Source organism: Aedes aegypti, chromosome 2, assembly GCF_002204515.2.
Source record: "Aedes aegypti strain LVP_AGWG chromosome 2, AaegL5.0 Primary Assembly, whole genome shotgun sequence".
Lineage (NCBI taxonomy): Eukaryota > Metazoa > Arthropoda > Insecta > Diptera > Culicidae > Aedes > Aedes aegypti.
In genome coordinates this window covers 143,651,492-143,662,658 of record NC_035108.1, presented here as the reverse complement: position 1 = coordinate 143,662,658, position 11,167 = coordinate 143,651,492, and the positions used below count along the sequence as shown (strand labels likewise).

The window sequence follows — 11,167 nt, the reverse complement described above, 5'->3', positions numbered from 1 at the left end:
TCTCAATAATTGAAATTATTATTCTTCCCTCGCCAAAACCGTGACGAAATTTAAGGAAGCCCTTCAGAGAAAAGCCGATAGATTGACCGGTGTTCAGATCGGAAAACGGGATAGACGGTTCGGTTGTTCGAGTTGGATTAGCAATCATGTCTGATGAAGTTGCAAAAGCCCAAGCGGCTGATGCGACCGTAGAGGATACCATCTTTGGGAAAATCATTCGCAAGGAGATCCCCTGCAACTTCATCCACGAGGATGATCGGGTAACGAGAGCAAGGATTATTCTAGAACTGCATTACAAAGTGTTACAATGCATTTTTATTTTTTCACAGTGTGTCGCATTCCATGATATCAGCGCTCAAGCTCCGGTGCACTTTCTGGTGATTCCGAAGAAACCGATACCACAGCTGTCGAAGGCCACCGAGAAAGATGAAGCTCTGCTGGGGCATTTGATGTTGGTGGCCAAGAAGGTTGCGGCCGAACAAGGCCTAGGCGAAGGCTTCCGTATCGTCATCAACGACGGGAAGAATGGTGCCCAGTCCGTTTACCATTTGCATTTGCATGTCCTCGGAGGACGGCAGATGAAGTGGCCTCCTGGTTAACTGTATAAATTTCAATTGAATATTTCCAAATAAAAGCAAAACGATTGTAAGTGTCTTGTTTTTTTGTATTAACTGGAAAACCTTACAATTCCATGACTAAGCCAGATTCTATTCTTGGCACTTTTGATTCACTTCGGCAGGAGTTAAAAAAGGAAAATAACCACATAACAAATTTTCAAAAGCATTTTTTTTGCTCAAAATTTATGCAATTCTCAAGAAAATGTATCATTGCATTACACTTGCTACCTGGATTGCAATGATAGATTTTTATGAGAATTTATTTAAATTTGAACGAAAAAACTGGTTTTTCGTTTTTGATGATTGAATGATGGAATCTTGAGCCTTAATAATAGCTTCATATTTGGTCACAATGCGTTAGTAATAAATATTTTCGGAATCTGGTGAGCTATGAGCTGTTTTTTTGTGTTGGGTAAGAATTCAAGATATTCCTATAGTTGCGGGAGTCCTCTTTACACTGCTTTTAATTTTTATCTAATCATTTATTTAGCAGGCTCATGCGCTCTTAGGCATTACGGAGCCGGATTCTATTGATTTAATTTTCAAAATCATATTTGCTTCTTATTGCATTGGGTTAGTGTTGGGAACCGTACTACTGTAAGGAAACAATATAAAAAGAGTGATAAAATTATATTTTGAGCATAAAATCGCTTAAGCCACTATTAGTACACGTATTCCAGTAGTAGACGTTCGGCAAAGATGTAACGAATTTCAAACAAAATAGTAGATTTTCACATAGGTTTAACATTTTTCCCTCGGAGCAGCAACTAAAATCTTTCGAATGAAGCATAAAGCATTCATTTTTGTACATCAATTTGAAGAACTGCCTCCATCAGTTGATCCACTTCTGGAACACGAAAGCAACTACTGGAGCTAATTTTTTTTTATTTCTTCAAAAAACAACTGTGCTCAACTCTCTTTTTTCCACGAATTTGATCAATTATTTCTTCACAATTCGCTCCCAAAACGTTTATTCGTCCGCTGGAGTGTGCTGCTATCGTCATGATTATGAATTTCGAAAACAATGTCCAACCCATTCATGATTTCAAAACATTCGGAAGAATATATTTATTTTTACCGTAGAAGTGAAGTAATGTATGAAATTGAATGAGATCCAAAAAAACTCATTTCTCTATCCAATGGTATTTTTAGAGGCAACGGAGAATGTTCCGAAACGTGTTTTATTCAAGCGCAAAAATCGCGCAGGCGAAAGTTCCAATGAAACTAACCTCACATATCCAGGTTTTCCAACCTCAAACGAGTGCTCCTACCAGCCGGATCTCAATTTTTATGAAAGTAGTGCAATAATACAAAAAACAAACGTGTGTAGAACATATAGAATAGATATTCCTACCTTTCCCGCCTAACTGTTTCACTGCTAATCGTCTTATATCAGGAAAATAAAACATTTTTCCCCACAGCGACAAGTGGTGGATGCGTGAAAAATCAAATCTCTCATCCACTGACTAGTTGCGCTACGTAAGTATAGATGGCTAACATTATGTTGCGTTTCGCGCTTGGAGGCGTATAGTTACTATTAAAACAGTGTCTTTAAAAACAGTTAGTTGACTTTTGGATCAATCTGATCAATCTGATAAGTATTGAATCATATCCAAGTAACTATTGCATAGTATTCATCTGGTTCGGTTTGTCTCAAATTCGTCGAAAACAAATGGTGCTCCAGAGCTACCATGGGAAAGAAAGGGTTAAAAATACCTAAAAGCTTCAATAAAAAATATTTTGATGTTTGTCATTCGATTTTTTTTTCAAGTGTCCCGAAGCTTTAAGGACAATCTAATCAGGAGTAATCATCATTTCTGATTAACGTGTATTTTGAACAATCTTAAATATTAAGGAATTTCTTTTCTGTTAACGAATAGATACACTGATCAACAATTTACCTAATTTTACTGTTCATGCTATGGTCTCCGAAGAGGTTTGACTGTAGAGACTCGCTTGAGGCGCTGCACCAAACGTGTTGAATTAGCCTGGCAGAGATGGATTGTACGATCCTGCATATTTTCGACTTGTATCTCTGCTGTAATATTTGCGTTCAATGACTTTGTCGAAAAATCGTGATAACTTAACTGAATCTGTAGTTCCAGCTGCTAGGCTTCTGGCTTCATGACAGTTTAGACATATTTCATCCGCACCACACTGCTCTGCAATACTTCCAGCAGATGTTTTGTTGAGGATCTTGTTCTTATGATGTTCATCTAGCATATCCAGCTTAGTTCCGATTACCAGTATAGGGATCTGAGAATTTTTAAACTAAAAATTATTCCATTATTAAGCAAGTACTTTTTGTCACCACCATTAGACTTACCTGAGTCGATCCCAGAAATTGTTCGGGATCAATGTCCAGGAAATCACCACCTTTCAATGCGTCTTTTCCATCCTTATTCAAGATCTCTATCAGCCAACGCTGTAAATTGTCGTGGCTTTTCTTGTTGGTCAGGTCATGTACCAAGATGATGCCATGTGTAGGATTATAGAACACACCTCGGGTATTCATGTGACTGATGGATCCACCCACGTCCCACAGCTCTATAAAGAACGTGTTTTGGGAGGGGGTGCCCTCCTTATACTCGTGGAGTTTCACCTCGACAGCACAACCGACGGTCCATCCTGGCGAGGTAAGTGGCTCGTTGTTTGCTATTAAGTGAGTTAAAGAAGTCTTCCCAACACCTACAAACATAGGACATAGAGAAATTTGAATGATTAGATTAGAAATTTTTATTCAGATTACTAATTTACAAGTTTTTTCCTTTAACTTATGATAATGCCGCGAAAGCAATTGGTAATCACGTGTATTGCACGCTGTTTCAGAGCATGAACATCCAAACCATAACCTTTGGTAGATAGAGGGTAATATTTCCTTCATACTGTGTTGATCAGTAACGTTCAAATCCATTTATATACTCAGAAACGAAGTGCTACACACCACGTGGTTAGCGTTAGGGCGTTATCCTAAATCTTACGAGTATAGAAAATATTTATACAAAAAGCTTTACGAGAAGTGGTGGGCACTAAAATGAGTATTACGCGTTATGAAATATGTCTATGAATGAACCAAATGAAATGGAAGTTATTTTACAACATCCAGAAAACGTTGAATCTAATACAAATATGTATTAGTGATTATCAATAAGCGTTTAAGAGGATTTGAGAGGGTGTCATATATATAAATTTTCGGCGTCATGAAATTTGTGATTCACACTGTCTAAAGATTATGAAAAATGAGTTCCTTTTTCGATTTTGTTCTAACACGTAGGCGAAATTTTGAACACCTGAGAATCCCTTTTTGAAAAAATACCACGGGGTTTAGAACCGACCCCTTTTCCGATTTTTATTTTCTAAGATTTTAACATTCGCTAAACTGGCAACACTGGTGCGGCGAGGACGGCAATCTGGGAATGTATTTTCAACATGGCGGTACGCTGTTGTGTTTGACATTTGATCGCCGCCGATAAAAGTTGCTAATTTCCGCCGAATTCGTGATAGTTCCGCCCGTAAAAGATTGTCCCCGAGTTATTGATGGTGTGAATTACCGGAATCGCCTACGACCAAAACGCGAACTTTGTCGATTGCTGCCATAAACTCGTTTTAATTCCGGTCAGTGAATCCAACCTAGCGCCTGTGGAAGAAAAACAACACTGCTTCAAGTGAACGACGTCGTTCTGTCCGAGAGAAATCGGTGAGACAGATAGCAACTTGTGCGCATGCATCACCGTATGCGAGAGCGAGAGACTACTGTCAAACGTCACTGTTTACTTGGCTTTCGGGTGAGTGAGTGAGCGACTCGCTGTTTGTTGATTTCGCGCTCTCTGCCCAACGAAGCACTCACTCTCGAAGAACGTTAGTCAGGGATTGGAAACTCGGCATGAACGTCTCACAGCTATGAACGTGGTCTAGCAGCGAGGAAGTCTGATTTATTAATTAAAGGGTGAGCATCAAAACATTATTTCCATTAAGGTGAAACATTTCGGATTCCTGCGGTCATAATGGCCAACTTGTATGTCTACTCTCGTTCCTGAAAATTTTCTCAAAGTTCAATGTACAACCTACGCCTATAACATGGTACTTATTATAAAACCTCTCTTTTCATCATATCATAGAAATCAATACCAGCCTTTTAACTTTAAAAGTTATTGAAACACGCTCAAAATGGGTGATCAACGATACGTTACCGAAATACCGAGCAGTTTAAAACAACTCGCCAGATTTGTCGTACGCGGTTTCTACACCCTTGAAGATGCTCTAGTAATCGACATGCTGGTGCGCAACCCTTGCATGAAGGAAGACGATATTTGCGAGCTATTAAAATTTGAACGCAAAATGTTGCGCGCTCGAATAGCAGTGCTAAAAAACGACAAATTCCTGCAGGTTCGACTTAAAATGGAAACTGGTCCAGATGGAAAAGCTCAGAAAGTTAACTATTATTTCATCAACTACAAGACTTTTGTAAATGTAGTAAAATATAAGCTAGATCACATGCGCAAACGAATGGAGACCGAGGAACGTGATGCAACCAGTCGTGCCAGTTTCAAATGTCCTGCGTGTAAAAAAACTTTTACTGACCTAGAAGCTGATCAGTTGTTTGATTTCACCACCGGAGAATTTAGATGTACGTTTTGTGGAAGTACGGTGGAAGAGGATAGCTCAGCACTACCAAAGAAGGATTCTCGTTTGTTGTTAGCTAAATTCAATGAGCAATTACAACCATTATACGATCTGTTGCGGCAAGTTGAAGATATCAAGCTCGCTCCGGAAATATTGGAACCCGAACCGGTGGACATCGATACAATTAGAGGGTATGGAATCGTGATTAAAAAATTGAATGTGTTTAAAAATGTCATTTTCTTCTTCAATTTTAGTGTTGCCAAGCCAACTAATAGACTTCCAACGGAACAGTGGTCCGGCGAAGCAACGCGCTCCAGCGGGTTCGCTGTGGAGGAAACACGAGTCGATGTTACAATTGGAGATTCTGACGCCGTCGAAACTACTACTCAACGAAAGGATCGTCCAGTATGGATGACAGAATCAACCGTCATCACCAACGATGCTGAAGATAACTCCGTGGAATCGATACTCGAAAAGGCTGCGTTCACTTCTACGCAATCATCGGCGGCGGCTACTAATACTAACGTTACCACGTCTTCGCGTAGTCGTAAAGAAAACGACGATATTATGTCGGTACTGTTACAGCACGAGAAGCAAAGTTCACGAAACACTACAAATGATGCTATACGTGGATTGGGTCTCAATAACGACAATTCGAGCGATAGTAGCGATGACGAAAAAGATATCGATAATACAGAAGTGCCCACTGTGGAAATCATGGATACTGATTCTGACGACGACACGCCAGTCGTGACGGTAGCTGGACGACCGTACCCTGTAGATGAGATCAACGACACGCTGATAGCTGAAATGACACCACAGGAAAAGGAAACCTACATCCAGGTGTACCAAGATCACTTTAGTCATATGTACGATTAGATAGTTTCAAAGTGAACATAAATAAAACAAAATGTTGAATTTTTACAACTATTAATATGTGTTGCATTTTCTTCAATAGAGAAATCAACAGATCATGCGAGTTAGCGATTCTTATGGTCAATAATTTTATACAAATCATATTTGAATCGTCAACAATATCGCATTATCAGTATTCGTTTATAAATCTAGCTTTAGTTTTGAAACTGTAAGTATTGTGCTCTGCAAGATAAATCCACGTAATGCGATTATCTGAAAATGTCGATATACCGTCGCAGTGATAATGAAAATCATCAAATGTTTCAGAATTAGCAAATTTGAAACATTTGTTTCCTTGAAGGAGGAATTTTGATGTTGCGTTTGAATTGCGCGCATATCTTCTGCGCGTTACCGCCGCCGCTGGATGTGGTTTTAATATAAGCGCCGCAATAATGAAAATTGAAATGAACGTTTGAGAAATTAGGATGGAGATACAGTTATCCGAGGTTGAACATTTAAACAACCATATCACAAACAAACATACGCAGCATTTAGAACAAATTTGACACCATCGTTATCTCGTAGCATGTTGCTCTAAATATTGTTTTGTCAACCAGACCATGACTTCATAAGCAGAAGATCATGGGTTCAATCCCAGGCCCGTCCCATTCCTCGTACTTTGTAGTTGTATCTTTCACTTGTTCTCCACTCTTCATCTATCACATTTGATCTATCGTTGATAGCGTTTGCTAGAACCAGAGACAGACAAAAAAACCGTTTCCCTTCGCTTCCATTCTTCCATCATTGTAGTACGTCTTTCCTTACGCCTAATACATAGGCATTCTGCTAACCTAACAGCACGCCTCTCTGCCATAAATTTACCACCCTTATAACTTCCCGCATGAACTGGCGTAGATATACGGTTTATGTGCTCTTGTCCACAGTTTACAAGCAGAAGTTTTCTCGTTTTATTTTGTATGGGAAAAGGCATCTCTAACTTCGAATTCCTCGTAACCATTACGTACAATTTCGAAACAATATTTGATACCGGAAATATTGTTTCGAAAAAATTTGAGAAATCTCGAAAACTTATTCAAACAGACTCAAGTCATAAAAGTTAACAAACTTACTTTAGAATCTATGACAAAAGGTCGAAAGACAAAAGGTCGAAAGGACAAAAGGTCGAAAGACAAAAGGTCGAAAGGACAAAAGGTCGAAGAACAAAAAAGAAGGGACAAAAGGTCGAAAATCTTTTTTCAAAGAAGGAAAAAATTCCCACCAAGCAAATCACTTTCGACCTTTTGTCCTTTCGACCTTCTGTCTTTCGACCTTTTGTCCTTTCGACGTTTTGTCTTTCGACCTTTTGTCCATAACCCCTTACTTTATCAATCCTACGTGTTTCGCAGACGAAATTCTACACGTTCTGCTCTAAACTAACTCGATTTTTCACTTTTAGAACGTCTAATTTCAGGATTTACAAAACGGCGTAAGTAAGATTTTCAACTTTCGCAACCTAACCGTTACTTTCGCCGCTCCGTTGTATGGATAGACAAAGTGATTTAACCACGAATCAAAGTCGATTTTACACTGGTACAAAAATGTCGTAAATAACTGAATGAAACGGCACAGACAAACAGACGTAACACTCTAATTATTTTCATTGCACAGCAGAATAGCGCCCGATTCTAATATTTGGTAGTTGGCCGACGAGCCACTCGTGGCGCTCGCATCACTTTTGTTCGAGTTTGACGTTTGCTCACTACCGCCACCTAGTTCGTGGTTGGCCAAATGAAGTATTTTCAGCATTGGGTGTAATTGTTCACGTGACTATGTTTTGAATTGATAATTGTTCTAGCTGTTACGTCTGTTTGTCTGTGGAAACGGCTTATCATTTTGTCATATAATTTTTGTGGGAAACGATAGGAACTACCTAGTGTTTTAACGATGATGCAAGCTGATTGCATGGAAAATTTAAGCGATGTACACGGTAAAAAAAAAATGTTAAAAAGGATTAATTTTAAAACAGTTTTAGAAGACATTTTGAGATTCTTTTCAATTAACTTTCTCAAAACCGTATGAAAGTTACTTACGTCGATTTGAAAAAGTAATCGAGAAATAATTCGTTAGGTGCATTTAGCCATGCAAATATTTTTCGCATTATCTTTAAGCGATTTTTCGTGCATATACACTAGCGCATGTGCGTTACTGTGCGGTAGGTAGCGGAATCAGGCCTGCGTGTAACCCATTCCTCCCACTTTCCCTCATTGGTCTGCATTCTGACGTGGCAGGCGCCATTGTTGCCTAAAAATAAAGCACTTATCCACTGAGGGTGTCTGTTAGTCCCAAGCAGTCATCTGGTTGGTTCTTTGTGCAGTTGATCTGGTGATATTGGAGTAGCAAGCTCAGACCATGGCTGACGGCTGTAGTTTTAACCGTCAAACACGAAGAAAAACATGTGCGCCTTTGGGTGTAAGGTTTGAAACAAAGCTCTTTTGAAATTTATCGTTGACCAATTTATAAATTTCATAGCGCTGAAGGAGGTGGGAGTCTGTCGGGTGTTACAGCTCACACGAAATTTTAAAAAATAATACAAAAACCGTTACAAATGGGTGGGTGACAGAAATGGCCATTTTTGGCGTTTTGAATTTTGTGAATGATTTCACACATCGCCGAAAAAATAAGCTATGCACATGTAAAAACGAAAACGAAGAAAGTAGGATTTGTGGCAGTTTTGCAAATACATGCGAAAATATAAGGTTTCCAGTACTTTAGTAGTACTCAGTTTCTGAAAAGATGGCCGTGCGTTGTGAGTGATGTATTCGTAGGAGTGGCTTTAGCGATGATTTTGTAGTGCTAACTAATGTGATCGACTGTTGTTTATTCATATTATGCTGTTTGAGGTCCCGATTTATGTGCTGGTTATGGAGTTTGATGATTATTGATATCCCAGTGCTCTCTTCTGGTGCTTTAATATTCTTATCAATTCGACTGTGAACGCCATCATAGCGACGTTTCTCACGTTCATCATTGTCTGCTGAGAGAAAGGTAACTCACGGGTTTGTTCTCGCTCTCGCCCTTTGTACTATTATCACGCGCCTAAAGCAATTGATATGTGTACTGGCATGACCTCGAATACTATGGATTCTATCGACGGCCAGCTGAAGCCGGGCTCCCATCTTTCAACGTTGGACGGTTTGCTGAAAAAAGTTCTTCATCTTTGTGAAATAGAGTGCTCCACCATTAGATCTAAATTTCAAGATAGCGTTTCTGACATCAGAAATCAAATTTCAATTGTGCAAAATGAAATCACGTCTTTACAAACTGTTTATTTACAAAATGTGAAAAAACTAGCGGCTTCTGTTTCAGCAATTGAAAAAGATCTGGAGAAATCTAGGAAAGAAAGAATTGACAGGTCTAACGATCTTATTGTTTCTGGTATCCCATATGTGCCCAATGAAAACTTAAATGATATGGTTCAAAATATTGCACTACATCTCGGATATGAAAACAACAATCTTCCAATTGTTTATGCTACTCGATTACCAAAAAGAACTAGGAAATATAGGGAAACCACACCCGTGCTGATTCAATTTGTTACCAATTTATCCAGAGAGCATTTTTTTTTCGACGTTATTTAGCAAAGCGAGATTTATCACTGCAACACGTAGGCTTCAATTCTAGACAGCGTGTATATATCAATGAAAATCTAAGCACAGTAGATCGACAAATTTGGCGCTATGCATGCAAACTAAGAAATGATGGAAAGCTGGTTAGGGTACACTTGAAAAATGGTATTGTTCTAGTTAAACGCTCTAATGATAATCATTCAACTCCGATACATTCTATGAAACAGTTATTTGTGTTTATGAAATTTGAATCTTAAATCATGAAATCATCGTTTCAGCCACCAGCTTACCATTCGAAAATAATAATAATTATTAATTGTACTTATATCATGAATTCATCTGTAATCCTTCTGTTGATCCTCTTTGCGCTCTGCGTTCCGCGCTCATACTACTATTACCACGATGTCAGATAACATGCTAAACAACGTCAGTTCGAATGAAGGTATTTATCATATTCCTCGTGCTGTCATGAATGCGGCTCTTCGTAAAGATTTCCTAAATATTTGCCACATGAATGTGCAAAGTATTTGTTCACGGCAACTTAGTAAGTTCAATGAGTTCACTTCCTGTTTTCACAATGGAAAAGTTGATTTGATTTGTTTGACTGAGACATGGTTGACTAACGATATTTCTGACGATACTATCGCTGTGGATGGTTTCAAATTGATTAGAAATGATCGCAACTATGGCAGAGGGGGAGGTGTTTGTCTTTATTTTAGAAATAATCTTAACTGCAAAAAAGTTTCTGCTTCAGATTTATTTGTGGGGCTGGGTAATGCCTGTAATACTGAATTTTTGTTTGTCGAAGTATCAACAGGGGCTGACAAGTTTTTGCTTGGAATTTTCTACAACCCTCCACGCGTCGACTGCTGTGAACTTATTTTTCAACAGTTGAGTGATCATATCTTAAAGTACAAAAATATTGTATTATTAGGCGATTTCAACATGAACGTTAAGAGGGATTCTCCAGTAGTCGATCGTTTTTGTAGTGTGTTTGATCATTTCGGGTTTACATGTGTTGGAAACGAGCCAACTCATTATTATTCTGGCGGAAGTTCTCAAATAGACTTGATGTTCACAAACGATCCTGAATTTATACTCAATTTCAACCAAGTGTCCGGACCTGGATTCTCGGCTCATGATATTATATTTTCTTCTTTGAACGTAGCTCGATCATGTTTCAGTAGCGCAATATTATTTCGTGATTACAAACACATAAATTTTGAATCTCTAAATCACACTTTAACTGCAATTGATTGGTCAGTTCTTTACTCTATCAATGATTCTAATTTAGCTTTAGACTATTTCAATCAAGTAGTTTTATCACTTTTTGATCATTTCGTACCTCTTCGTTCTAGTAAGCTTTTCAGACATAATAAATGGTTCAACAATGACATTTCAAGAGCAATGGTAGAGCGAGATTTAGCGTATCGTATTTGGAAGCAG

The 11,167-nt window shown here is 38.6% G+C and overlaps 3 protein-coding genes across 4 annotated transcripts; 2 read left to right on the top strand and 1 right to left on the bottom strand.

Moving 5' to 3' along the window:
• The first annotated feature begins 41 nt into the window (after positions 1 to 41).
• LOC5574862 (histidine triad nucleotide-binding protein 1) lies at positions 42 to 649 on the top strand. Its single transcript, XM_001661638.2, has 2 exons — positions 42 to 260; positions 330 to 649. Exons 1-2 carry the CDS (start codon positions 147 to 149, stop codon positions 597 to 599), a joined length of 384 nt encoding a protein of 127 aa, XP_001661688.1. The 5' UTR covers positions 42 to 146; the 3' UTR covers positions 600 to 649.
• A 1,857-nt stretch (positions 650 to 2,506) lies between these two features.
• LOC5575957 (rab-like protein 3) lies at positions 2,507 to 4,288 on the bottom strand. 2 transcript variants are annotated; one of them, XM_001662261.2, is made up of 3 exons: positions 4,169 to 4,288; positions 2,944 to 3,305; positions 2,507 to 2,888 (listed from the first exon to the last, which is right to left on the bottom strand). In XM_001662261.2, exons 1-3 carry the CDS (start codon positions 4,212 to 4,214, stop codon positions 2,601 to 2,603), a joined length of 696 nt encoding a protein of 231 aa, XP_001662311.1. In that variant the 5' UTR covers positions 4,215 to 4,288; the 3' UTR covers positions 2,507 to 2,600. The 2 variants fall into 2 exon arrangements, with proteins under 2 accessions (XP_001662311.1, XP_001662312.1); XM_001662262.2 differs by having other exon boundaries at positions 2,507 to 2,873.
• LOC5575955 (general transcription factor IIE subunit 1) lies at positions 3,940 to 6,171 on the top strand. Its single transcript, XM_001662263.2, has 3 exons — positions 3,940 to 4,563; positions 4,736 to 5,431; positions 5,495 to 6,171. Exons 2-3 carry the CDS (start codon positions 4,785 to 4,787, stop codon positions 6,117 to 6,119), a joined length of 1,272 nt encoding a protein of 423 aa, XP_001662313.1. The 5' UTR covers positions 3,940 to 4,563; positions 4,736 to 4,784; the 3' UTR covers positions 6,120 to 6,171.
• The last annotated feature ends 4,996 nt before the right edge of the window (positions 6,172 to 11,167 follow it).